Consider the following 26,737-nt stretch of genomic DNA (forward strand, 5'->3'; position numbering starts at 1 on the left):
TTCCCTTGTGTTTACAAAACATTTTAATTTAAGAAATGATCAAAGTCAATCTGCGGCTTTGCTTTTTTATGATATTTACAGAGCTCTGCACTTGACGTTGTCTTGCGGGAATGACAACCTGGACAAGGCCCATGCCTTTTATACTGTGGGTCCTTGTTTAAGCCCTAATGTGGAGAAAGAAAGTTATTTACCGCTACAGGCTTGTTACCAGGTATTGCCCTCAGCATTTGACAGCACACAGGGTTCCCAAGTTTGTCAGGCTATAAAAAAATAATAGTAAATATCAGTAAATATGCAGGGAGCATGGTGGATAACATTTAAGCAGACCTTCCAGTCAAGAAGTGTGGTTCTTGTAGACCCACTTCCCCCCCCCCCCCCCACACGTGATATGTGATTGTTCATGAATAAAATAGTAATCTCTTTGTTATACTATGACAAGCAGTGGTTATTGCATGTTTGAGTTGAGCCATATTGCTTATTACTGACAAGGAAGAGTTCCATGCTCCTTTTAGGGCAGTACCCTGGGTACCAGAGGCTCTTGCTCAAAACGTTTTCGCAGCAAAGCTTGAGCCCATGGTACCCAGGATAAGGGCAGGCACACTAGTGTGGGAAATATTGTTTTGAAGCTTAAAATAGCTGCCATTCCTTGTTATTGTTAAGCTTACAAGGAAAGACTATTCAAACGTTACCTTATCTAAGTTCCAAACCCTGACAAGGGGGTTGATACCAGCCTCATCCTCCTGAAATAATAAAAATAAGGTTTAGGAACAGATTTACTTTTAGGATGATTTAAACAGCATGATTTACATGTATGCGTCTTGCCGGCAACACCATAACTCAAGTCCCAGAGTGTAAATTAGCCTACAACTCGACTACGATGTTCGACTACGAAAGTCGTTGTGTGTAATTCGGCTCTATAACTAAATTGTGCTGTCTAACAGAGGGTCTGTCAGCCAACATGCTGTCATCCTAGCAAGTGTGAGAAAGTATCCATCCCCATCAGCTGATTTGGTAAAGCAAATGCGATATTTTCGATTGAATTTGGTAAATGAAGCATGAGACTTTCAGGTGACTATTGATATTTCTTTTCATACATTGCCTTCAAATGTTCAAAACAACAAAAAAGATGATGGCTTTTTTAAATTTCATAACAAACCGTATTTAGTACTTAATTCAAATTGTTTTGCCAATTAACCTGAATTCAAATAGAAATGACAAAAAAGAAGAGACATAATGAGTCTTTCACAAGGTTTCCTTGACTAGGTCGGTAATTACTAAAATGAGTACTGAAATATGGAAGCACACCCCTAGGAATTCAACCCAGTTTTACTCCAATCCTTCTGAAAATTAGGTTTTGTAAACAATAAAAAAGGTACATACTTACCCCAATAGAGACAAGGATGTTATGCTGCTTGAGTTGGTATAAATGAGAGACTCGGATCTCAAATGCTTTGAAAGATGTCAAATTTAGCTCACTGTCAACAAAATGGATGCTTCCATTGGTATCTGTGAAAAATAAAGAGAGAACAATTAATGCAAAAGGTTTTGGAAATAGAAACTCCCAGCCATCTAGTTTTATGCTGCATTTCACATACAACCAAATTCTACCCTCCAGAGCATTCCTGCCAAGGTTTTTGGTTAAAAGCGGGTATTCGTACCATGGCACCTGGGGAGAAGGGGGACATAAAAGGGGAATAATGGTTGTGATACGGGTAGAGGTAGGTGGCAGGGGTGAGGGCGGGAGGGTCATTGTGGGGATAATGCTACGTTGAGTGGAGATGGACTATAAGGAGTGTACGGGATAGTGATGCAATTGTTCTTACCATGGCGTATAGGGTGAATGGGAAGATTAAGGAGGAGGTAGTGGGTAGGGAGGTATAGACCGGAAAACAAAAAGGCAGAGCAGTCCTGCCAAGGTTTAGAAACAAAATGTAGTCTTCTCAAGATTTTCCCTCTATTCCTCACACCTTGATTCCCATTATATTATTTCTTTAACAGAGCTGGAATTGCAAGAATCATTGATTTTGTACAAATTGTTACATCCTCTGCATGATTGTGTAAAAAATGAATTTTTTAGGGGTGATTCCTCTTTTTTTAAGTATGTGGACCCTCCAGTACAGTTGGATGGTTGTTCTGTAACTTCCAAGCCCTTCCCTTCTGGCTACGGGCCTGCTCTTCCACTTTATTCAAAGTACAAAGAAATACCTCATGCAGATAGCAGCAGCATTTTGCCTAGTGAACACTAGTAACATAACATAACAGCATAATAACACAGGCATGTGCGCTCTTACGTTCATATGTTAAGCCAGACATAGCAACATGGACATAATGACATAAAAGAAAAAATGTTGTTTCTCTTATGCATTATATCAGGCTTTTATTATTATGTTGAACCATTCTTGAAGATACGAATCAACTTGAACATACGAACATAAGAGTGCAATTGCCATTGTCACAGGGCCGCATTAAAATGTTCCCAAAAATCTCACAGCGGAAAATTAGATTTTCTTATAAAAAAAAAGAGTGTTTTATGCCAAGCTCATGGCTTGGCTCATTGTGCTTTAATTGCTCCGTATAAGCAAGCAGGACTGTATCGGTTTGACAACGCTGCACTTAAGTGCATAGTATGCGCATGCGAACCCCTTAGTTGACCAAAAAGTAGTGGGTCATTTCTTATTAAGGAATCTTGAAACACTATGCCTTTTCCATAGTATACTGACAGGATTGACTGCACAGACAATCCTGTGTCTGCACCTGGGAAGATCCTTAAAAGACTGTGTCATAATGCCTATAGTGGCCACCTTTCCAATTTTTTTAGTATAAGGAATTAACAAGTCAGGGCACCCCCCCCCCCCCCCCCCCCCCCCCACCCACCCAAGGTCCATTATGGCCCTGTAAGTTGAAAGCTTTTTTGAATGTATACAAGGAGTGATTCTCGTATAAAAAGTACCTCCAAACACCATTTGTCCACGCCCACTTGAACATGCCGCAATATCTATGTCCTGTAAAATAAACAAAAACACAAACATCGATATCTCAAAAGCAGAGTGCGACACAAACATCAATAAAAAACATGTAAATAGAAGTGTGACACAAAAATAACCACAATCACGAATAACCACGTGAATATTGATCGCTCTTGTGCAATAGATTGCATACAAGAAGAGTAGAGTCTCCATTACCTGTAGTCGCGAATACGTTTGATTTGTCTGGGGGTCTTTTAGAACTTCCTTGTCAAAAAAGTTCAACCTCCTCCACTGAAATTAGAATCACGACGAATTTTTAATACAGACCCAGACAAATTGCTAAACACATGGTAAACTAATAGTTATCTGATACTTACCTGTAAAAGCGCCATTGTAAGAAGACTAAAGGTGGAGTTATGGGCTAAAAATTGAGTGCCATTCTGTCCGCTCCGCTGTTGACCTCCATCTTGGATTCCAATAATCAAGCCCCAACGGCTATATACTACACAGGCTACCCAAGTATGAAAAAGGTTGGAGTGTTTATATATTTACTGATTTTTTTTGCCTGTTTCTATTGTTTTTGGCAAATAAAATGCCATGTATTTTTAACATAAAATATTATTAACTAGAGGTATAAGTCGTCTTTACGTTTTGGTTCTTTTGAATACACAGACAAGAAATTTGAAGAGTGTGTTTCAACCTTTCGCCTCTCTTTATTTTTGTATGTGCAAAATCTGGTGACTACCGTGAAAATTGCAAATGTACATTCGAGACTTTTTATCTCGAAAGCTGAAGACGTGACCCACTTTCTGTCGGCACGCCTTTTACAACAAGCCTCGCTTTAATGAAGCCCGCCAGACTGAAATCGTGCATCTGATTGGTTAATGCGCCAACCCATATTTGGAAATTTGATTGACAAATTGCGTAATGGCGCCGACCACCAGTCACGCAAAGGAACGCGCGCACCTACGACTGGAGACTGATCCGCCATTTTCTTTTGTTCCCTACGCTTTCGCTCAGAAAGACTCGAAAAACCAATATATTTTGCGCGCAGAAGTATAGTAGTCGACATAGTTGTGTTGCAATTTACTTGTGATGTCCACAACTATCGACCAGGTATGTAATTTAGGAGTGTTTTTGCCGCTATTAAGTCAGTAATGTCTGGTTAAAATCGAGGTGCGAGGATTGATTCTAATGCGTGCTCGCTGTTTTTTCTTGTATAATTTTCTTCGTTTCGCCTTGGATCACGGAAAAGCATCGGCCCAAAGATAATAACACTAAAGGTAGTTATCTAATTATGATATAAAGAGTGTGATTATTTGGAATTTGCCAGTTTTGTTCGCTTTTCGTTGGTTTACGCCGTAGCTCGCGGTTTTATAATCACTAAATTAGAAACTTTATTCGTTTTCGCAGGCTACGTTGGCAAGAACGGCGAAATTTCCAGTGGAGACATAGAAAAATATCTAAACGCGCATTCCAATCAGGTAGGCAAACACAAATCCCTTTTTTTTGCTAGTTCTTCGTTGTATTTTTGCTAGTTCTTCGTTGTATTTTTTTTTTCGATTAAACTCCGCGGCCTGTGTGAGCAGCGAATAGGTGTTGAATTCCATTAATGGTTGCCATCGTTTATCCACATGTGCTGAAAATGGCGTCTGCCCGGCAGAATCAGGAAAAACATCACCGCGAACTCCAAATGCCTAGTTCACTCGGCGATACGTATTTACCGCCATTTTACCCGTCAACAACTTCAACTACGGGTCTACCACCGATGCCTTTCCAGTATTTGAACACTGGTATTAGTGACGGGACTTGGTCATCACCAGGACTTCCAAATACTTTGTTTCCGTCCAGTGGCTTCAGTGCAGTTGGAAATGGTGAACAGTTGATTGATCAGGGTGTATTTAGTCACAACAATGGTGGAGTTGCTGTTTCGTCAACTCCGTATTTGGGACAAAATACCTCAACCAACAACATGTTTTTAAACCAGGGAGGTGCATTGTATTTTCCAGGAAGTTCGACTGATATTTCTTGGGGAGAGGCTACTCAACAGGCTTCAGGGGGGGCACCCCTCTTGACAAACTTTTACCAGCCACCTCCACCACCTGTTTCTGAACCTCTCGCTGCAATTGGAGCCGGGATGAATTCCTTGAATGGAAATGAGTATACAAGTGATGGAATGGAGAAAGCTTTGTCAAATTTTAGCTTGACTGTTGATCATGATAGTGGAAATGATAAGGGAAGCCAAGGAATGCCCCAAGGACCGATTAAAGGACAACCTGTACCGGATAATAAGCCTAAATCATGGGCTGCAATTGCAAGCCAACCTGCCAAACCAAAACCTAAGCCTCCTCCACAAAAGCCCAAACTTCCAGGCCAAGTTCCGACAAATGGTGGACCCAACAAGGACTCTACCTCTTGGGGCAATGTTGCCAAGGCTGGTGCAAATAAACCAGCTGTTGGGCGTGGACAAAGGCCCCGCACTGGCGGAAATGCTGGTGCGTCTGGAAATACTGGACTGTCTTCAAACCCAGGTGAAAGTGTTCCTGTTCTGGACAAACTAAGATCCAAAAGTAACTACAACCCTAAGGATTGCCCTTTGTTGAACAAACCTGGTGCTCGCTTTTTTATCATCAAGAGCTATAGCGAGGATGATATACACCGTTCAATCAAGTATTGTGTTTGGACCAGCACAGAGCATGGGAATCGTCGCCTTAACGAGGCATTCCGTGAGCAGAGGCATGGCCCCATCTATCTGTTTTTTAGCGTAAATGGAAGTGGACACTTTTGCGGAATTGCTCAAATGATGTCTGAGGTGAACCTTGACATTGAAACTGGTATTTGGTCACAAGATAAATGGAAAGGAAAGTTTGAAGTAAAGTGGTACTATGTGAAAGATGTGCCCAACAATGCCTTGCGTCATATTCGTCTTGAGAATAATGACAATAAGCCAGTCACTAACTCACGTGACACTCAGGAAGTGCCTCCAGAGAAGGCACGTCAAGTTGTGAAGATCATTCACTCCTATAAGCACCAAACCTCCATTTTTGATGACTTTGCACACTATGAGAAGCGCCAAGACGAGGAATTCAAAAAGGTAGGAGAATCTTATCGTTGATCTATGGTAGAAAAAAATGTGTAACATGGTAGAATAATATCTGCTGCAAGAAAAGGCAGGAGTGATAACAGTGAAGATGAATTAGGTAAAAATAGTTTGTAAAGAAAACCTGCTTTTTGCTCTTGCAGAAAAAATAGAGTAGAACCCTGCTAAAATGATGGAGAGAGAGAGCGAAATTAGTTAATTGAAAAATATGTTTTAGCTGCTTATACAGATATGAACAAAGCATTGTTATTCATATATGCATGATGAGAAAAAAAAAAACAGCTAAAACAAGAGTCAAAACACTATTTTTAAGTGTAACAACCAGACAGTTAAGTGTGTTCAAGGGAATGAAAAAAGGCTTGTGTTATTTTTATGCAAGCTGGTAGTAGTGGTATTCTACTGTGTATATGCTGTTAAAATGCTTTATTCTACTGTGTACATGCTGTTAAAATGCTTTATTCTACTTTGTATATGCTGTTAAAATGCTTTATTCTACTGTGTATATGCTGTTAAAATGCTTTATTCTACTGTGTATATGCTGTTAAAATACTTTATTCTACTGTGTATATGCTGTTAAAATGCTTTATTCTACTGTGTTTATGCTGTTAAAATGCTTTATTCTACTGTGTATATTTTGTTAAAATGCTTTATTCTACTGTGTATATGCTGTGGAAAAGCTTTTTTAAGCTCCTACAGACACCCTCAGGAATATTACCTTGGAGCAGTTAGCAGGAAACTACTGCTTGATCAGTTAAATGATTTATTGTGGACAGCCCTGCTGTTAACATCTAACTTATGAATGACTTATTCTCAAGAGGTTGTTATATATTACCCTTGTCCAGTTTTTGACACCTAATTGATTGCCAAGTTATTCCATGTTTATGATGTCTAGTCTGAAGCCCGTTATTCAAGGACATTTACCATCTCATTATTGTCTAAAACCCATTCTAAATTGCAACAATTTTTGGGATGTTACAAAAATTAAGGACATTTAGACCTTAAGATTTTCATACTGGTTTCTATTTTTATGTATTGTTTCAGTTCATAAAAGAATATTGTGCAGATGAACTACTGTTAATACTTTCCATCTGGTTTTTCTTAGTTTACTTTGTATATAGTTTATAGTAACCACCCTTCACATAATGCAATCATTATAAAAATTCTTTTGTTGTGACTTAACACATTTTGACCCACTGAATTTTGTATTTTGTTTTCCTTTTTTACTTAAATTGGCCCATTTTTAGAAAAGATTAAAATGAATTTTAATTGTCAATCATTTTCATTTTTTTTTTTTTTTTTTTAAAAATGAGCCTTGAAATTCCAGTTACATCTTCTACATGATAATGTCTGAAACATGTGGACGTGCGTAGATCCAGTTCTTTAATTCTGTATACTTTTATTTTTCAGGGAAACAAGAAGGTGACTGGTGTGCGTGAGCCCTGAATTTTCCAACTCTTGCTGAGCTTGTTTCCTTTCAATGGACAACACAACCGGACCTATGTAACATGGCCATGATTTTACAGGATAATTTCGTCATTATAGACTCCTACTATGCCCAGTGGAGAACTCGCCACTGTGGTACATACTAGAATTTCTCGATTATATGTTAGTGGATTTGATTTTACAGACTGAATTTGATGCATTGTGGCTGTTTTTGCAGTCTGCCAGAGAACCGTTTATTGTATGGTTGAAGAATATGAATAAATGTAGCATCCTTTCTCTGTCAATCTAACTGCAATGAAATTGAATTATTGATAAATAATGCTGTAAAGTACAGCAACCTCAATAATATGAAAACATTATATTGAGAAATTCATCTCCAATTAGTGATTCCAAGGGATATTTCATTTGAAAATATAGTAACAAGTACAATATTATATTTTCAAGTGGAATTCACAAATTGGTGATGTTTTGATTTTTTAATCCTCTAGTTGAATTATTACCGATTATTACGAATGGTCCTGTATTTCTTCATGTCTGTGTATCATTGAATCTCACAGAAATACTGTTTTTAACCAATCAGAGTGGGAATAAAAATCCACCTTAGAATTCTAAAATAAAAGTATCTTGGTTGAAGGTCATGGGCTTTTCTCATGAAGCCAATACAACCAGTCCTTCCATAGCTTTTTAGTGCACCCTGTACTCTGCCATTCTTACCGGGTTCCCTGTGCTGTTTTGGGTTCCCTGTGGTTGATGATGTGAAGTCAACCGAGCCTCCAAACCAGCCACAGGAGACCCAGGAACGGGGTCTTGTTTAACTATAATAATGAAATTTTTCCAAGTATCTTGGCCGGCTCCCCAAAACGTTACATCTTTAATTTATGGTCAATCATTTCAAGAAAGTAGCATACAAAATATACCGAAAATGTTTAAAAAAACAAATTTAAGGCCTTAATCTGCAGATCCTGAGTCAGAGGTCTCGCTCACAAATGTTTCACCCAGCCTTTCCTCGTCCATTCCCATACACCAGGAGCGGTTACGCAGGAAATCTTTTCTATATTTGCGGGATGGCTGTGTTGCCCCTTCGCGTTTCGGCTTCTTGAACATTTTGTATAGGGTAGGAAGGGTAGTGGGCTTGTAGCCTGCGCTGGTTGTCGCCTACAAGATGCGGTGATACATTAGTTTGTTGCAAATAGAAGACGTAACTAGGAACAAGCTGCCATAGAGTAATAAAGGGGACACAAACATATCTTGAGAGAAAGAAAATTGCTGTCCGAAGGTTTTTACCTTTCTGGGGAGGCTTCCCCAATTCAGGTGGTTGACCTAGCGAGTCGGTAGCTTACGGCCGTACCTGGTGTTAGGGTATAGTTCGCTGACTTTAATAAATAGGGACTTTAATATACGAGTACGGTTACGAGCATCCTCTGGGACCCAGGGCGTCGCGGAGATCGGGCACACAGGAAGCGCGCGAGAAAGAAAGAGCACTGCTCTTTCTATCTCGCTTTCCCTGTGTGCCCGATCTCCGCGACGCCCTGGGTCCCCGAGGATGGATTACGGGTAGGGCGTGTTAAAAACGTTAAAAAGAGAACACTGAATTTTACTGTCTGGCGCGTACGTGGTCGTTTGGAGTATAAATTCACCTTTCTCTATTTTCTATTCTAAAAATGAAGTTTACTGTTCTTAGTTTGTTCCTGAAGGTGATTTCATCGAAACTATTGTGGAATTTGCCGCCAAGCGTTAAAGTGTTATCTCAGTCACTCCGTAGCCGTTGCCGTTGTCGCATCTTAAGGTCGCTAATCAACATATTCAATACATCTGTTGCGCGCGGCATGTTGAGTATGACTTGCTTTCTTAAGCCCCGTGCAAACTGCGCCAGCACCTGAGCACCGGCCAGAACATTGCTGGCGAATTCATGCTCGACTGACCACAAGACAAAGGAAATATCAAAAAGTCCATTTTTCATTTTGACATTTCCTTTGTCCTATAGTCAGTCAAGCGAAAATTTGCCAGCAATGCTGGCAGGTGCTGGCGGTTAATGTTTCTTGTTTAGCCAAACCCAAAAGCTTGAAGCCACAGGAAGCCTGGTCATCTAGGTCAGCACATATCAAGAAAATTCAGCCAAAAATTGTAGTTTTTGCCAAACGCGGTCACTTCCATATAAGGAAACTAATATATTCCTTATTTGGAAAAACTGCATGATTCTTGTCATTTTAAAGGTTGCCGTACCGCAGGTGCTTCATATAAACTTCATTACTTGTTATCAGAAGAGAAAAACAGTGACTGTGACCATCTTTGGTCTATGGAGAAACAATCTGAAAAGAAACATAGACTCCTCGGTACCAGTCCCTCAAAACGACAACGTTTTCTTCATATGTAAACGAGGCGCGAGAACGAGGCGGAACAACACCCCCTCCGCAGCCTTGTCCCGCCATGGGTTTCCGAGAATAATGAAGCCTGCACAAATTCTTAGATTACGACACGAAATATGTCCTTAACTATTAAAGAATCCTTAGCGGCTACCAGCTCCTTCGGCACATGTTTCTGGTGTTGGCTAAACTTGGAACGTCTCTTAATAATGATGCTAGCTCTAGAGTTCCCATGGTTGCCTTGGTAACTCTTACTATAATCATCATCAGGGCCATCGATTATCGCTAACCACACACCTCAACGAGAACTCACCTGCTCAGCTCCCTGTGGTACTTCTCTCCCTTCAGCCTTTTCGACGCCCTCCTCCTCAGGCCTCCTCCGTCGTCGTCTTCGCCTCTCCCCAGACTTCTCCGGTTCATCCCTAGGCCTTCTTTTTTTTTTCTTCCTCTCGCCGCCGTGTTCGCTCTGTACCTGACGGATTTCATCTAAACGGCTCCTCCGTCGACGCCGTCGGCCACCTTGAGTCCGCTTGGAGCGGGATTTGGACTGTGGGGGAAGGGGTGGAGGAGGTGGTGGTTCCCCTGAGAAGCCAAGTCTGCTAGAAAGTTCGCTAAAATAGAAAGCTAATGAATGAGTCTACCGCGAAGGGTAAATAGTAAGTAGTGGCCATTGTGAGTATGGTAAATAGTGACCGACACAGGGGTGGTTCCGTGATGTACGCGCACTTTTCAAGGGGAAGGTGTGTACTTATACCTGCATACCTATTTATTTATATAAATATAGGCTTTATATGGTGTATTCCACGTCATATGTTAAACGGCTGTTTTATTTAAAGGTAATAATGGGGTGCTTATTAATAGTATGAATAAATATGATTAATAAACTTCATTTATGCCAGAATCGTGCATTGTTGACCTTTTTAAAATTAAAATTAAAATAAATTAAATTAAAATAGATTTACACATTTTTCTAAGTGTATACACCTATTTCAAATAAGGTTGCACTCGGAGAATCTGTGAATCTGTGTATGTTGACTTTCAGATGACAGCCAATTATACGGTACCCATAAACCACCGCGGGTTCCGCAAATGGATTCTCGGGTAAAACCTTTTTTGAAATAGGTGTATGATCAAACCCAATTGACTGATTGAAGGAGGGTCGCAAAGTCTGCGCATTCTTACATCTGCTCTGTTCACAGAAAATTCACTGAAGTTCACTTTATTAAACATAGACGATTATGCGGACAGGGTCCTAAATGGGTAAAAAAATGAGAACAAGCACTCGTTCTTTTTAGTGGACTTTAACAGCACACTAGCATACACACATTGGCACCAGTCGGGACAAGACGGCACGCTAGCACAGTCTATTATGGGCTATTACCCGTCTTGGCCCGACTAGTCCGCTCATTTTATGCAGGAAATTGTGTTCTGGTTACCGGGAACGGCGTTTTAGTTACCAAACGTAGACGGAAAACAGACTTGACGTAAACTACGACCGGGAAGAATGGATTTGTAAACAATAAAGGACGGGAAAAAAGAGATCGAGACCCATTTCAATACCTCTTTACGGACATTATCATTTACAAACTCTTACCTAAGGGCGATTCGTAAGCTATTCCCCATCTGCGCTTGCATGCCACGCAGGCAAGCTAGTCCATATTAGTCGTAACATGCATGATGGCGCGCGCATGCACGATGCGCCCTTTTAACCACATAATTTCATAATGCATTAATGACGTCATGGCATCCGGGGATTTTGTAGGTCCCGTCACAAGAGCACGCACTTTGGAATCGCCACTGATTTCTCGTACATTCTTTATGCTCATATTTTGACTTTTTTCCACCGAGTTTTAAGAACAGGATCGTAAATAGAAGCAAAATATTTTTAATAGAGTGATATGCGTCCCGAAATTAAATTGTGTACATTGGTGCCCTGTTGAATTTAATTTTACAATCCTGTTATTATTAATTTATTGCAGGTATTATATCCTCACTAAATGGTGATAGAATCAAAAAGCCCAAACTGTCGCGATCTCGTACCAGAACAATGAATACAATACACCAAAAACTGGAAATTGACTCTGCAGACTCACTAAATGGTGTGTATTTTTGCATTGATTCGTAGTACTCTGCCTATACAATAAATTAAATAATCTTAGAACATCCATATGAACATTTTAGCCCAGCCTCTACTAGAATTTGCACCCACCGACCGGAGTTTTCAGACTTTCCAGACAGGGCGCTGGCTTCCCTGGTATAATTTAATTCTGACCTGTTGAGAAATATCCCCCCCCCTCCCCCGCACGAAGATATACACATTGAAAAGAATTCATAGACTGTCTAGTCTTGCTACTCTCGTGTCCCGGCATTTTAAACTTGCACTAAGACCTGTCGAAAAATCTGCCTTACGGAAAACCTGCCGGGTAATTGTTACTATCCAGGTCTGTTACAGAGGAGCACTTAAGTACTTGCAGTCATATGAGGTTTTGCTTTAAATTTAGTGAGGTTTTTCGCGGATATAGTAAGTTTTCTTTGTGCGAATTGGCATTGTCTTTTTTTGCGGTTTCAGGATTTGCACTTTTTCGCAAAAATCTGATTCTTTCAATTGTGCTATTTTATGTGCGCGGTTGCGCATTTCGTGGCCCCTTTTACCTTCCTCGTTACAAAGGGATGTAAAATTATACGTTCTTATAAAGCGAGCGTAGTTGCTTTTAGTGACGATCACTATGCTAAAGCTGTGCGCAGACATCGTTAGTCAGTTGTTAATCAACTGGGCCATTGACGATTGAGTCATCGAGTCTACATTGGCTCAGGAGGACTAGGTTAGGATAGACTATCCATACAATGATGGGATGCCGGGGGGGACTCCATAAAAGTAGATGGGGGTGACCACCCTATCTTTTAGGGTATATAATTCTTCTGCTATCCCGTAGGGGGTCTCACGCTAGTGGATCATCACATCCTAATAACAAAAGGACACGACTGTAGTCAGAAAAGAGACATGTCCCATGGTGGTGTCTTTTAAGAACGCAATTCAATAAAATTGAAAATGTGTCTGTTTTTAATGCTTACAGCCAGAAATTGCCTGGAAACGATACTTACCCAATTATAAGAACCTGCAATTTAAAAACCTCCTAGCCTAAAAAGATAAATTCAAACCCATTTACATAAGAACCTGTTTAGCCTAAAATTTCAAATAGGTTCTTATAGAAATTAAACGAAAAATCCATGATGCAAAAAAAGACATAAGAACCTGCGTAGCCTAAAATTCCACTAAGCACCATTTACATAACATAGGTTTAGGCTAAATTAAAAAAAAAGGTTCTTATAAGTGGGTAATATTGTATTTAATATAGAGTCACTGAAAAGTCATGTCAGACATGCTTTTATTATTTTTTTAACAAAACAGTGGTGTCTGATACTTTACATAAATTCCAACAAAACATCCTGCAATTTATATGAATGGGTATCAAAATCTTATACTAGGACATTTTAAAGTCTGCAGCAATAGGTTGGTATCATTAAAAAGGTAAATATGTCAGTAATTATGTGAGGAGTTTCCTTTGAAATATCTTTACTGGAATCTGTTAAAATTGATATGAATACTCCAAAAGGCCCTGTATACAGTAAATCATAAAGTCATAGATTTTTTGTGTGTGTGCATGTTATTTTGAAGGTTGACACAAGGACAGCAAAAAGCTTTAATAGCTGTGGAACAAGGACACAATGTGTTTATCACAGGACAGGCCGGGACAGGAAAATCACATCTGGTCAAGGCCATTTTTGGAAAACTCAAAGAACTTGGTAAAACAACAAAAATTATGTGTTTAAGTGGAATAGCAGGAAATGTTTATCAAGATCAATATTACTTACTTAGTGATATCCTACAGCGATTTTGAGACTCACATTGCGCTTTCCATTTGTGAAGAAAGTCTTCAAAAGATTCGAGTGTGCTACCTACAAACAATATTCGAAGGATTGCAATCTGAGTCCGTCTCTTCCCCTTCTCTGTTGTTCGTCTTGGCCGAGTTTATACTTCAGATTTAAAAATAAAAAATGCTGTCACCTTAAAACTTACCTGTTTATGTTGAATTCCGGACAATCTCGCTCCGCAAACTGATAATACTGAATTTGAGATCGTGAAAAAGTGTGAAATCCGTATCTACTACAGTTAGTAATGCGCCGTTGACAGCATCGCGGGTTTTCCACTGGAGGGTCTTGGTCAACTCGCGTTCGGATTGGATGGCCTAACAATAGCAGAGCGCGAAGTTTGCTCTCTTGGGTAGGGAGGGTAACATAGTTTGCCCAAGTTCCCAGACCGGCCGAGCGCGACATTTTCCCACCTGGCGGGGAGGGTAATATAGTTTGCTCTCCTTCCCAGCGCGGTCAAGCGTAACTAATTGTCCAACGGCATCGGTCAAGGATAATTGTGGCTACTTTCTCGTTTTAAAATATGGCTAGCGGCCAGGGAAAATAGTTTAGCTTGGATGTTTTGCCACATATCGAATGTAAGTGTACCCTGGCATAGGTCTGCGATATAAAAATATTTAGTTTGTTGTTTTTTCCTCTCGAATCTCGACGGTATTTGAGTGCTACCGAAAATGGCGCCTCCAACCTTGTATCTTTCTTTAGTAGGGAGAGAGAAGTCATAAATTCCGTTGAGAACCCCCCCCCCCCCCAAATCGTTTATTACACGTGAATTTGGCAACAACAAGGCATGTTCTAAGTTATAAGGCAATTTTATTGACAACATTTCACACAAAAAAAACGCTTTACTCGACCGATCTCAGAACAGCCGAATTCCCAGCTACGACAAGCAACCATTGCTTGTCGTTACCTGTGGTTTGGACGCCATTATCGAAGCATCTAGTGAGGCATTGATTGACACAAACAAAAACAAAGTGTACCCAACGATAAAACAAACATTCTCAATCAGCGCTAGGAAAAACCGACAGATTCTGCCAAGAAAATCTTCAAAAGTTGGTCCAAAAAACGCCAAATTTGTAAAAGCTGCTCCCAAATTGTAAAAAGTTGCAAACAAAAAAATCATTTTTCACTCTTGTTGCCCGATATATTGAAAAAACTTTTAATGCCATTATAAGTAGCCAAACATAACTATGGCCGGTACTGTCAAAAGCCCCCAAAAATTTTGTTTTTTCTGACCTTATTTTCGAACAAAACAATGCTAAATCAGTGGCAAACTGAGGCTGTTGTCCCCTAAAAAATACAGAATATTGGAATAACAGAAAAATATTACTGTTATGATTTCAATAAGCGCTCTCCTGGGCCCTCTCCCAAATAAGGACCCCTTCGACCTGAAAGCGAACCCTGACCCCCTCACCACCCCCCCCCCCCCAAAAAAAAGGACCTTAACGCGTTAATGGTGCAAATCTTCATTATATTTAGCTTGTATTGACATTCCCACATTACAACAGAGGTCTACTTATCTGCTTATTAACATAAAATATAAGCAATTTTGGTTCCCGAACGATTCTGCTGACTTTAAATGATTCGCCGAATAAAATAAGCGCCCCCTCTTACAATAAGGAAATTAGAAAATCAAAAATGAAGGACATGCCCGTGCCTTTTCACATTGATTTCGAGTTATTTGCCGACTGTTTGCGTTGCTTTTTTACACCTGATGTCGCATTGTAGTTCTGTTTGCTTTTATTAAAGACGTTGCATTCCTTAGAAACTAAAAGTTTCTTTCGAAACTATAGAAATAGAACCATTCAACCATAATGTCAATCAAAATGCTACATTTGAGCGTGAGTTATGTGTCCATTATTACACTACATGTCTCAAGATTTCCCAAAAATCCAGCGTTAGGAAAGGACAAAAAGGAAAGTCTCGTTTTGCTCAAATAATTGTTTTGCTTTTGAGCAGCATTAACCATGATCCACTGAGAGAGTGCGTGATTCAACTTTTAACTCCGTAGATACCATGCGAAAAAAGTCAGTGTTTTTGCTATCATATTTCTTTAACTTATAAAAGAGCTGCACACATAATTCTCTGTCCATTGAAAATATTTTTCTGATTCAACTTTAGGTTTTCGTAAACTAGAGAAAACGTCAGTGTTCTTCTATTTATGAGGTCCTTCAGAATGTCAAAGCAGCACACAAGGTTTGTTCACTCCTCTGAACGGGTTTCCATCTTTGTCATTAATCACTAACTGGTCCTGTGATTCATGTTCTTTACAAAAGTCTACGATGTCACCAGCACATTGCGAAACCTTGAGACGTTTAATATTCACTTCTCTTCGTAGTTGTTCCACCACAACTCTCTGGCGCTGTAAATCACGACTCGAACACTTGCTCATTTTGGTTTGGTATGAGTTCCGGGTCTTGTGCTTCGCCTTGTATTTTAGTATAGATGGTAGGTTTGTAGGTAAATCGTAAGAGGTGACAACAAAGGAACGAATTTAAAAAAATTCTAACGCTTTTCGCAATGATGCTTGCCCCTAGCTAACACGGCGGGGTATAAAACAAGTTTGTTCGTTAGCGACTCAGGATCGTGCGTTTGTAAATGTTGACACAGAAAAAACGGGTTATTATGACTACAGATTAATTATTCATGATATGCTTCATTGCATTCTATAGCGAAAGAAAACTTTCACGACTGGATCTTCGAGCATTCCTTCTGTAACGGTATCCCTGTGGTACGCGCGCTATGAATGTAGGGACACGAGGTTGAAAGCATGGCTGAAGTAAATCAGTTGTTGTTGAACTACTGGCGTGTTTGCTTAGCCTAAATTACCCCCACAACGATACACCTTCATGCACTAGGACTCGGCGCTTTCTCTTATCGCGAACAAAAATCACGGCGGAACGCTCTTCTGCGACTTCTGCGATAGAGACCGACCTAGCCTTCTCCATAAACTACCCCTTTTTTCCTCTTTGGGATTCCTGTGGGAACGAGAGCAGACCGTACCCAGGGGGGGGGGGGGGGGGTTGTAGGGGGTTCGCACCCCCACAACGGTCGAAAGTCCACATTTTGCCTACATTTCATAACACTTTACAACAAACACAGTTCAGGAGAACTCCTGTTTATTTTGGTTATGTAGCCGGCGCCCAGCTAGCAGTAATCACTGCTGAATGACATAGAGTTAACAAAGTTCGGGCTAGACTGGCGCGGAAGATGGAGACGGTGAAACACTTATTCTACCCATAAGCCTTCATTGGGATATTTGAAAAGCAGGAAAAAACAAAAAGCTGAGAGGATTACATGAGCAAAGCAAATTTATTATAATTATAAATGCAACTATTATTATTATTATTATTATTATTATTATTATTATTATTATTATTATTATTATTATTATTATTATTATTATTATTATTTTAGTGTACAATAATATCTGTTAAACAACTTATGATTAATATTGATGGAACAAGTGTGCAATAGACTGCAATAGACTCTCGGTATATAAGTACCAAAGAATCGATTCAATTAGAGTACAATAGACTCTTAACGGTATTACACGATGTACATATGCAGTCAGTCTAAATCATTGGTGTTAAACTCACTAATACTATAGTGATTATAATAGCGGAGCCAGCGCGGTATAACTAAGCGACTTGCTTTTGTGGTCATTGCGCGGGTACCCTGTGGTGTCACTCGCCTGTCAGTCAGCCGCGCAACTCCCAGGCCCCACTCGGCCCCGAAATGGCGGCTAAATACAAGCACGTGTAGCGTTGCAGAATGGTCCTCGTTGCAGAAGTGTCTAACCAATCAGATTGTCTCTTGTATCTCCCATACCGTCCATCCAATCAAAGTGCCTTGTGATCGTGTCTTGTACCTGGTGGAGATCGTGCAAAGGGGAGATCGTTCATAGGGTCGTGTTGGAATTGTTAACTTGGTGAATCACTTTTTCAGCATTTACCCTTTATTCAAGGTAAGGATCTCCATTAATTATAATAATTTTTGGGTAGATGAAGTTCTGCTGAATATGTTCCTCTTGAAAATCTCTAAGCAAAACAGCGAAGACTATTGTAATACTTTTAAGTATTAGCTCAACTGATGAAAAAAGCAAACTCCAACCAACCTTAAGTTATTAGCCCAACAAAGTCATGGAATAATGCATGTTTAATTATGTTACTTAAGACGATTTGTTAAGTTCAATCAGGCCCTGTTTTTAAAATTAGGTAAGGTTTTTACGCCGTTCCAAGGAATCCGACATCAAGCATCCAGTGACACTTTCAAAGTATTGCTTTTGTTTCTCTGTTAAAATACATCCCTTTGTTAATATATTATCTGCAAGCATACCAATCTTATCAAGTGAGACTTTATGTTCTCTTAAGGGATAATGATATTTGGTTATCCTTACAGCTTTTCCCGATTAAAGTGGATTCAGATTTGTGTTATTTTTCCCTTGTAATCCACGTGTCGGTAGCCGTTTGTGGTGTCCGGAACTCATAGTGAACGAATAATAAGGAAAAAATATAGGAAGCGCCCTATATTACCATTGTTTAGAATCTAAGTGTTAGTGATTTTTTTTAATTTTCAAACGCATTTATTCCTAGCTCTAGTGAAGCGGGATTTGAATGATGTTGAGCCATACTTGTGTTTAACGATCTCAAATAATCATTTTTGTATTATCTATAAGCTTATAAAGCGTTGAAATAGAGTTCTGTATTTGTATTCACTTTTATTGGACTAAAATATTTCTTCGCTGACCCTATTTCTGAACAAAAGCCTTATTATGTATTGCTTTGTGTGCATAATATTTATGCACACGCTTTATGAGTTATGGATGGTTCATGTGCAAAATTACTTAAACAAAAGCCTTTAAACATAAGGGTCTGTTGTAATCATCTTTATCCATTACCAACAGTTTTCCCTGCCATGCTAATTTTTTATATGCTTCCTTGGAACTTTACTAGCTTTCTAAAGGTTTACCACCTAATAACAAAAACAGGATCTGGTGAATGTTGGAATTTTGGAAATTCCAAATCAAGCATGAAAGCAAAATAGAATAATGTTAAAGAGTTTGTAAGATGCAAAAAACGATTTGTAAAAGGTGGTAAACAGTTTCAGAACATGTATATACAGTAACTTGTGTTTGAAGTCGTAATACAACATAAAGTAATTGAAAAAAGATTTGTCACTTATTGCAATCATAAACATACAGAAATAATATCACATACATTTTTCAATATTATGCTGGAAAAAGCTTATATTTAGTCACAGATGTGAGTCATGTGTCACACTCTGGTTCCAATACTGTATATGCATATAGCTGTGTAGGCTAAATGTCACTGTGACTTGGTTTGCACTTTATTTGGAAAGTATGTGTGTGTATAAAGCCCCATGTGCCAAGCAAAAAGCAAACATTTGAACTTAACCCATATGACTCCTAGACAACTTGGTAGAGGTTTTCAAGCAATGGATAAGATTATAGAAAGGGTTCTAATGGGTTTTTGGAGAAGTAGGACAGCAACATAGTTTTGAAACTTGAAAAAGTGACCCAGTTTTTAATTTTCTCACACAAGCTCAAAATACACTAAAATGTGACTTCATGTGTATATGGGACTAAATTAATAGGTCCCAGTTAGTCCCTTTTTGTGAGTTCAACTGTATGTTGGTCTGCACAACCCACATTGAGGTACTATGACGGTATTACACCACAAGCAAAAGTTGTTTAAAAAAAACTAAACATGTTCTGTTTGACAGGCTGGAATGGCAGAAGAACCAGGAAACATACAAGGTAAAAGTCCACCCAAACATGCAAACATGTTGTTAACCACTGATGTATATGTAAAGGTAATACCGGGGCTTACTTTTGGTCGCCATGTCAAAGATTGTACTAAAGCATTTGTTGTCACCGGTTTTCAAGAATTTTGTTATCCTAAATAAAAAGAATCTCTTTTTTCACGCAAATTCATGAAATGTGAGCTTCAAAACATTGAGCAAAGTACAACACTGATTGGAAGAAAAACCTACTGTAATTCACACTTTTGTTGTTTCCAGCAAACATCAAACTACTTTGACTGACAATTAAAAAAGTCTCAACATATGTAAATTTTTTGCCATTCACATCATCACCCAAGTTTCACTAGGATGTTTTTTGCTCTTTGGGTTTCTTCAGTGTCTTTCACAACTAATGTATAACCTCTCCCAGGTCTTTATGGTGGCAGCAACCAATTATGTGCCCTAGCAAGATTCAAACAATGACAACATGCAAGTGAGCACCATCGCCTGATCCAAGTGCCAACTGTGCCAGAATGTGAACTTTTATCGGATCTGTATCGTACAGTGAAAAAACGTTGTTTGAGAAGCTAATCATCCACCTTTCAACTGTGATGGCGAGTATTGAGATTGCAGATGTAACACATCATTTGATTGAGACCTCGACACAGCTTGAGATCGAATCAGTACAAATAGGGCGCAAGTGCATATAGTACAAGTAAAATCCCCCAGCTTTCTGGTCTGTCTGAAGTTGATCGGCCAAACTGTGACTCGCTTAAGCTGGCAACAATGAATCAGGTGGTTCCTGATGATACCCCCTGGTGAACCAGGTTAATATCCCTACCATTTTCTGTTATTAAAAATGTAGAAAATGGATATGGAGGGGACCAGTAACCTTGCGTTGTCTCTTTTTATGTTTTATTTTAAGACTCCACAACTATACGTAGTAAACTGTATGTCCAATCGGGTCTTATGGAGGTAAATGACAGAGGGTCGTATGACAGCAGTGCCGGAGATATGCTTTAAATATGAATAGAGTCTAGTGGCAAAGTTTAACTAGCGCAGACTCCACAACCATACGTAGTAAACTGTATGTCCGATCGAGTCTTATGGAGGTAAATGACGGAGGATCGTATGACGGCAGTGCCGGAGATATGCTTTAAATATGAATAGAGTCGAGTGGCAAAGTTTAACTAGCGCAGATTTGTGTAGTAAATAAATACAGCATATTGCAGTAGGGGAATGTTGATTTGGTTAGTGAACAGCTGATTTAGGAATATGTTTCATTGCCATTCAGAGACAATGGAGTCATCAAGGAAACATGTGATTTATTGAAAGATTATGCAAATAAATAGTTACATAACTACAACAGAACATTAAAAGCTATGATGTGACAAAGGTTGCTTCAGTAATCAAATTTGGAAATCCATCATGCCTGCTGAATAGATGGACAAAGGTAGTAAAAGTCAAGTGTAACATACAAGTGAAAATCTCCTAGAGCTTGAAATAAAACAATGTAAAACATGTGAATTGTTCACGATCTCGATGTTATTTGTGAACCAATAATCTGAAACTTAGGCTCACACTGTCATTATATGTGTCCTTAATTCCAATGGCACAGTTGATTTCAAAACTGGACTATTTGCTTGGTGCGGCCTTAGAGCTAAAAATGACAAAATCTCTGGTTCAATTTTGTTAACCTTGGCACCTTTGACATTGAATAACAAAATTTGACACTGCCTGAAATAAATAAAAAGGGAATTCCTCTGCAGTATTTGTCAAGGGCAATAACCAACTGTGATGTGTGGACAACTGCAGTGCAATGACTTGGTCAGGATGAGATTATCAAGGTGGTGAAGCCCCTGTGACAAAGAAAAATCATTGTAACCTTGTATTACATATTACAATTGAGTCAAGAGAACATGTTGAAGATGTTAGAAATTCTTCTTAAAAACACTATCTGGGCAAATGAGGAATAGCAATGTCAGATGAACGTATAAGAAAAACAGACCAAAAACAGAAACCTTCCCCCTATTTCAAGTCCCACACTATCAGTCAAGTTCAGCTACTGCTGATCAAGCAGTATGCCTTGAAGTTTCCAACAATGCACTGAGGTGTCTTTTCAGTCTGGGGATGGTGGCAGTCTGTTGCTGACAACAGTTTTGCTTACAACTTTTTTACATCAGGATTATAAAATTATAATTTATTTATATAAATAAAAAAATCAGTGAAATATAAAATACAAGTGCATAATGTCTTCAGAGTAACAAATCCCCCTGTTAACATAGTAGTAGATAGGTTGCTAAGCCAGCAATAAAAACATAAATACGCTCTATAGCAAGTTCTCTATAGCTAATTTGGCGTTTCAACAATAATCCAGGAAATTAATGAAAACAAAGTTGCAACTTAGGGAATACTAATCACTAAGTAGTAAGCACTTATTTCTAACTACACTCCCCACTAATTCTCTATTGCCTCATTCTCTATTGACTAATTCTCCCCACTCATTCTCTAATTCTCTATTGCCCCTTGAAACTTTAATTACTATGAGATTTAGGGGGTTCAAATAGAGGGTGCTGATTGGTCGAGGTGTCAGTGATCATTTTCTAATAGTTATTAGTATAAATATGAAATTTAATGGATTGTTTAAGCAAGGATTCGATATGGTGCAAAGGATTGGCAGGGACACAAACAGCATTTGCAGCATTTGGCAGTCATAGATAGCTATGGAAAAAGTCTAACATGACAACTGTTCAAAATCAAATACCAACTTTTTGGTGGTCAATGGTGATGACACACCTGATAGAGAAGCATTCTAACGACTGTTGATTTCTTTTTATCTCATTAAAAATTTCAACCCAGGCTGAGTTTTCAGCACAGTCGGGGGTCCAACCGGGTATTCCTAAAATGCTTGTAAAATTGCTTTTTTCTATTATATGAGTGAGATTTCCAGCCTGGGCTGCTCACCCGTGCTAGGATGTTCACCCCAAGCTCCAGTAGTGGATGGAATATCTCCATGTAATCACATAAATAAAGAACACTCTTTTTTTTATAAGGACCTTTTTTTATATGAACGACCAGCGTTTCACCAAATTTTAAGAACTGCTAAAAACATGCCGAGGTGCTGTGAATAGTTTTAACTGTTCAAAAACAGTTAAACAGTTAGTACAGGCTGAAGCTAGCTACTAATATGAAAAACATTTTCAGTCGCCTGGCCATACTAAAGCTTCAGCCAGGGTTGATATTCGTAATGTAAACAGACCCTTAGAAAAGGCAAATCTGAGGATATGCCAATTCACCGTATTGCTTTTTATGAGGCAGAGAAAGATCAAATCAGGTTACTTAGGGGACTGTGTGATAATTGTAAGCTTATAGCTGCAATCTTACTGTACAACTTAGCCTAACTTAGATAGTGGAACTGATTGATTATCAATTGGATGTTTTACTCGCATTGCGTTCACTTGTTTATCAGTAGTAGCCTTTAAATATATTTCCTGTGAACTACTTGACCTGCTTAATTGTGGATATCTCCCCTAGCGAAGGACCGTACGAAAGTAAAGACTCGGTTTTTCGAGAAGTGAGGGAGCGTGACTCACCTCTTAATGGCTTGTCCCCGTCTTAGGACGGACTCCAGTAAGGGAAGATAACATGGCTTTTGCTAAATCCTTTTCTCTTGGGTGTTTCTCTGCTTTTTGAGTGTTTCTCTGCTTTATCAATTCCTCAGAAATCAGTTATATTATCAACAAACGACCGTTCTGCCATACCAAACTCGATCCCAGGGAAGACTGTTCTGCCACTCGATCCCAGTGTCACACGTGTGGTATTCTAACAAGGTCTATGATTGGACACATGTAGTCCTATCTGATTGGTTAGACACTTTCACCACAAGGACAGTTCTGCAACGGTACAAGCACGGAGCTAAAGTTCTTGTCATGCCAGTGCTGAAAAACGCGAGACTAGTTCCAGTACCGCGCGGTTAAACCAGCCTTTTTTTGAAATGGCGGCTTTTTACCGGGGAACTGTCACATTTTGGCGAATGCTAAGAAAACTACACCAAACCTAAGGCTATAATTTTCTTTATGACTCCCTCATTATCACACAAATCTGTCATCTTTTGTACAGTATGGTTTAATGCTGTACAGTTAGTCAAATCAGCGACTGAAGTCAGCCTTTCGTACCTTTTCTCGAACGATTCAACACTACGATTGTGCTTGTTTTCGCCAGAGCACGCGCATGCGCATACGTTATTCAGCACTGTCGCACGGAGCAAGGGAAAAAGTTCTTGTCATGCGATGATTATTTCTTTTTGCCTCAAATTTTGTGACTTAAGTATTAAGTCAACTAGAGGAGATCTACTTACATTCATTCACGCCAAGATTTATGTAAGGATATGTCTGGTTTTAGCTTGGAAGACATGAGAATTGAAAATCATGTCTTGAAAAATAACAGTAGGGAGTTCTTATTCACTAGTCATTTGATACCCCCACACACATTGTCCCAGGAAAGGGTGGGGGATTAGACTTTAATAAATGCCTGTTACCAAGTTAAGAGTCAAAAACAGTCAATAGCACCACCCCTCTTGATGTATTCTGGTTAAAAAGTAATCTTAAACCCCACCTTAACCTCTGACTTCCCCAGGACCATAAGGGAGGGGGCTGAAATGACTAGGGCATTACTATGTGATTCGGCAGTACACACTCAATAGGTTTCTTTTTTAGAACAAGATACTTATATTATATAAAACTAAAAACAAACTTTTGCTTTTTAAATAATAAATCTGTAAAGAAAACAGTTTTCTATCAACCTAAAGATAATGGGAAAGGGGATATTTTAGGAAAGAACTGAATATAATTATCACATTATTTTTATTATATTTTCTTTTCAAACATTTTAAGAAGACTGTCATATTTCTTCCTTTTCCTTCTCCCTGTTGACTATTTTTATGCAATTGATGCTCTTTGCTATTTCCCCTCTACACCAAAAATAAATTAATGAACAGGTTTGATTTTTAAATTAGAAATTTTTATTTAGTACTTTCACTTATATCTTCTTTTAAGGATTTCCTTTCCAAGTCTCTTTCCCATTACATTTATTTTAGAGGTTTATATTTATTTCATTGGAATGGTTGGATCCAGGGTTTCTAAAACACCAAAATATAATGCATTACTGGATGTATATGTGTTGATATTAATTCCCATGGGGATGGAAAATCACCACTTAAAATGGTTCATTAAAACTTCAGTATTGCATCTTATCTAAAATTGTGTCTGACACTGTTTCATCCATTACTTGTTCTTCGCAAGGACAAAGCTTGTCTGAATGTAGCTTTACATACATTAATGGAATTTTTATTAAGGGGAAGGGTTTTTACGGCAAGATACTTAAACTTTATAACACTAGCAACAACCTTGTCCTTTTTCAATAATAGAATTCTATTCACATAGCTTGGATAGCATAGACAGGGGCTGTGGTGGTAAGGTTAAGTTAATGGGAAAGGGGAAATGTCAAGAAATGCTCAATCAAATTATTTTCATTACTGTTATATTTTTTTCACCAAACCTTTCAAGTTGAGTCAATTTTCCTTTATATCTCCTCTTCCTTCGACTATTTTTTAGTCAATTGTTGTCTTTTGCTTCCTCTCTACCCCAAATATAGATCAATGCATTCCATTGCATTCATTTTGGAGTAGGCCACCAACAACAAGGCCACTATATGGAGAAGGGTGGGTGCACCAATATGTAATGGGCTTATACGTGGAACAAAGTGATGTTCTTGAATATCTCGCAAGTATACATGGTTTAGCAATAAAGCTTGGTATAGTGGTAGATCGTGGTAACTTACAACAGTTGGAATTGTTGTTGCCATGGAAACACGCCCAATTGCATAAATTTGAATTTGAATTGGCTAGAATCATTCAAGTAAAAATGGGGAACATTTAGGCAAAACAATTTAGAAATCTTAAGGCATATATTTGCTAATTGGCATAACACATGTATGAAATAGCCTTTGCACCTGGTCCAGCTATTAATTTTAGCGAGATATAGATTTTTTATGTTACCACGGTAACCGTTGTCATGGTAGCGGGGTCGATGGACCAGATGCAAAGGCTATTTATTATGGGGCTTTTGACTATGAATAAATATATGTGCTTAGAACACCAATTTACACTGCATAAGTTTTCCCCATTTTCTTCTAAAGTTTTTAGCTAATTAATATGCAAATATATGCACATTTGCTGCTTCCATGGCAACAGACTGTGCAGATCATGTTTTTCTCCTATGGGTATCCACCATGACGAATTTGGTTGCTGTAGGTTATCGCAGTCTTGTATTTTTGAAAACTAGACCCTGCGCGCATGGTTGACTGGGATACCTGGAGGGGGGAATGTCGGGGTCCCTGTGTTGTGACGTGTACAGTGTTTGACGTATAAATGATACTGAAAAACTATGAGCATATTAGGAGAGATGATTTTTCTTGTTTGGCTTTGCCTGGATGAGAAAATAATTTTCTAATGAATCACCACAGCTCTCCTAAATGCTGTCTTTTCTGAAACCAAATTGATTCCAAAATTGTTTACACTGCTATTCTGGGTCTGTATGACCTGGAATGGATTTGTTTGGCTTCGGGGTGAAAAGACTTATAAAAAACCATCTGACTTTGCGGAGAGGAGTGTTGACTGGCCCTCCCCTCGTGAATTTTTACCTGGATCTCCCAGAATGCTTTGCAATACGTAAAGACATCTTCGTGGTTGTACAAGCCTTCAAGGATTGGACATTGTGTTTTGAGGCCATGGAAATGTACCTGGAGGATCAGAATAAAGGTATCTATTTGTGTCTCGAGCTGTGTTTGCTGATCTCTCTCCCTTGTGTGGTATTTTGAGCGTTTTATCGAGAGGGGTGATTCTGCTTTTCTCTCCTTGTTCGATTTGGCTTAAGAGTAGATGCCAACACCTTGGTTGGATGCATATCTGCAAGACCATTTATCCCTTAGACTGATGCCTGAGTATCTTCATCTTGTTGTGTTTATTTTGCATTTATGAATTTTTTGGGTTGTGGGTACTTCCCAAAGCCGGTACAGGCCGGTTGAGGGGTCAATGTGTTTACCAACACACCCTAAAAAATCATGCTTGCCTCACTGCCTGAGAACAATGCCTTTTTCGCAAGCTTAGGTGCATACAA

The 26,737-nt window shown here is 39.0% G+C and overlaps 3 protein-coding genes and 3 long non-coding RNA genes across 8 annotated transcripts in view; 2 read left to right on the forward strand and 4 right to left on the reverse strand.

Annotated features, from left to right (window-relative positions):
* Nucleotides 1–3,515, reverse strand: part of LOC5511797 (vacuolar protein sorting-associated protein 11 homolog) — a 33,054-nt gene extending 29,539 nt beyond the window's left edge. The window contains exons 1-6 of one of the 2 annotated variants that reach the window (XM_032381195.2): nucleotides 3,344–3,496; nucleotides 3,183–3,257; nucleotides 2,951–3,002; nucleotides 1,385–1,506; nucleotides 690–740; nucleotides 192–260 (exon numbers count right to left, since the gene is read on the reverse strand). In XM_032381195.2, the coding sequence (XP_032237086.2) occupies nucleotides 192–260; nucleotides 690–740; nucleotides 1,385–1,506; nucleotides 2,951–3,002; nucleotides 3,183–3,257; nucleotides 3,344–3,358 (384 nt within the window). In that variant the 5' untranslated portion in view covers nucleotides 3,359–3,496. Of the gene's footprint in view, nucleotides 1–191; nucleotides 261–689; nucleotides 741–1,384; nucleotides 1,507–2,950; nucleotides 3,003–3,182; nucleotides 3,258–3,343 lie in introns of both variants that reach the window. The other variant, XM_032381196.2, reaches the window with a different exon arrangement.
* Nucleotides 3,516–3,908: 393 nt separating this feature from the next.
* On the forward strand, nucleotides 3,909–7,793 carry LOC116617959 (YTH domain-containing family protein 1). 2 transcript variants are annotated; one of them, XM_032381197.2, is made up of 5 exons: nucleotides 3,910–4,082; nucleotides 4,222–4,249; nucleotides 4,380–4,450; nucleotides 4,630–6,060; nucleotides 7,474–7,793. In XM_032381197.2, exons 1-5 carry the CDS (start codon nucleotides 4,062–4,064, stop codon nucleotides 7,507–7,509), a joined length of 1,587 nt encoding a protein of 528 aa, XP_032237088.2. In that variant the 5' UTR covers nucleotides 3,910–4,061; the 3' UTR covers nucleotides 7,510–7,793. The 2 variants fall into 2 exon arrangements, with proteins under 2 accessions (XP_048590035.1, XP_032237088.2); XM_048734078.1 differs by lacking the exons at nucleotides 4,222–4,249; nucleotides 4,380–4,450 and having other exon boundaries at nucleotides 3,909–4,082.
* Nucleotides 7,794–7,970: 177 nt separating this feature from the next.
* LOC116617960 (serine/arginine repetitive matrix protein 3) lies at nucleotides 7,971–11,612 on the reverse strand. The gene is made up of 3 exons (XM_032381199.2): nucleotides 11,467–11,612; nucleotides 10,186–10,483; nucleotides 7,971–8,664 (listed from the first exon to the last, which is right to left on the reverse strand). Exons 1-3 carry the CDS (start codon nucleotides 11,505–11,507, stop codon nucleotides 8,458–8,460), a joined length of 546 nt encoding a protein of 181 aa, XP_032237090.1. The 5' UTR covers nucleotides 11,508–11,612; the 3' UTR covers nucleotides 7,971–8,457.
* A 1,913-nt stretch (nucleotides 11,613–13,525) lies between these two features.
* On the reverse strand, nucleotides 13,526–14,073 carry LOC125573712. Its single transcript, XR_007314189.1, has 2 exons — nucleotides 13,951–14,073; nucleotides 13,526–13,829 (listed from the first exon to the last, which is right to left on the reverse strand). It is a non-coding gene; the product is annotated as an uncharacterized LOC125573712 (long non-coding RNA).
* A 3,486-nt stretch (nucleotides 14,074–17,559) lies between these two features.
* On the forward strand, nucleotides 17,560–21,089 carry LOC5501422. Its single transcript, XR_004292687.2, has 3 exons — nucleotides 17,560–17,766; nucleotides 19,545–19,578; nucleotides 19,993–21,089. It is a non-coding gene; the product is annotated as an uncharacterized LOC5501422 (long non-coding RNA).
* Nucleotides 20,871–23,511, reverse strand: LOC116608574. Its single transcript, XR_004292686.2, has 2 exons — nucleotides 23,156–23,511; nucleotides 20,871–21,421 (listed from the first exon to the last, which is right to left on the reverse strand). It is a non-coding gene; the product is annotated as an uncharacterized LOC116608574 (long non-coding RNA).
* Nucleotides 23,512–26,737: the final 3,226 nt, after the last annotated feature.

The sequence above is a fragment of the Nematostella vectensis genome, chromosome 11 (assembly GCF_932526225.1).
Source record: "Nematostella vectensis chromosome 11, jaNemVect1.1, whole genome shotgun sequence".
In the NCBI taxonomy this organism is placed as follows: Eukaryota; Metazoa; Cnidaria; class Anthozoa; order Actiniaria; family Edwardsiidae; genus Nematostella; species Nematostella vectensis.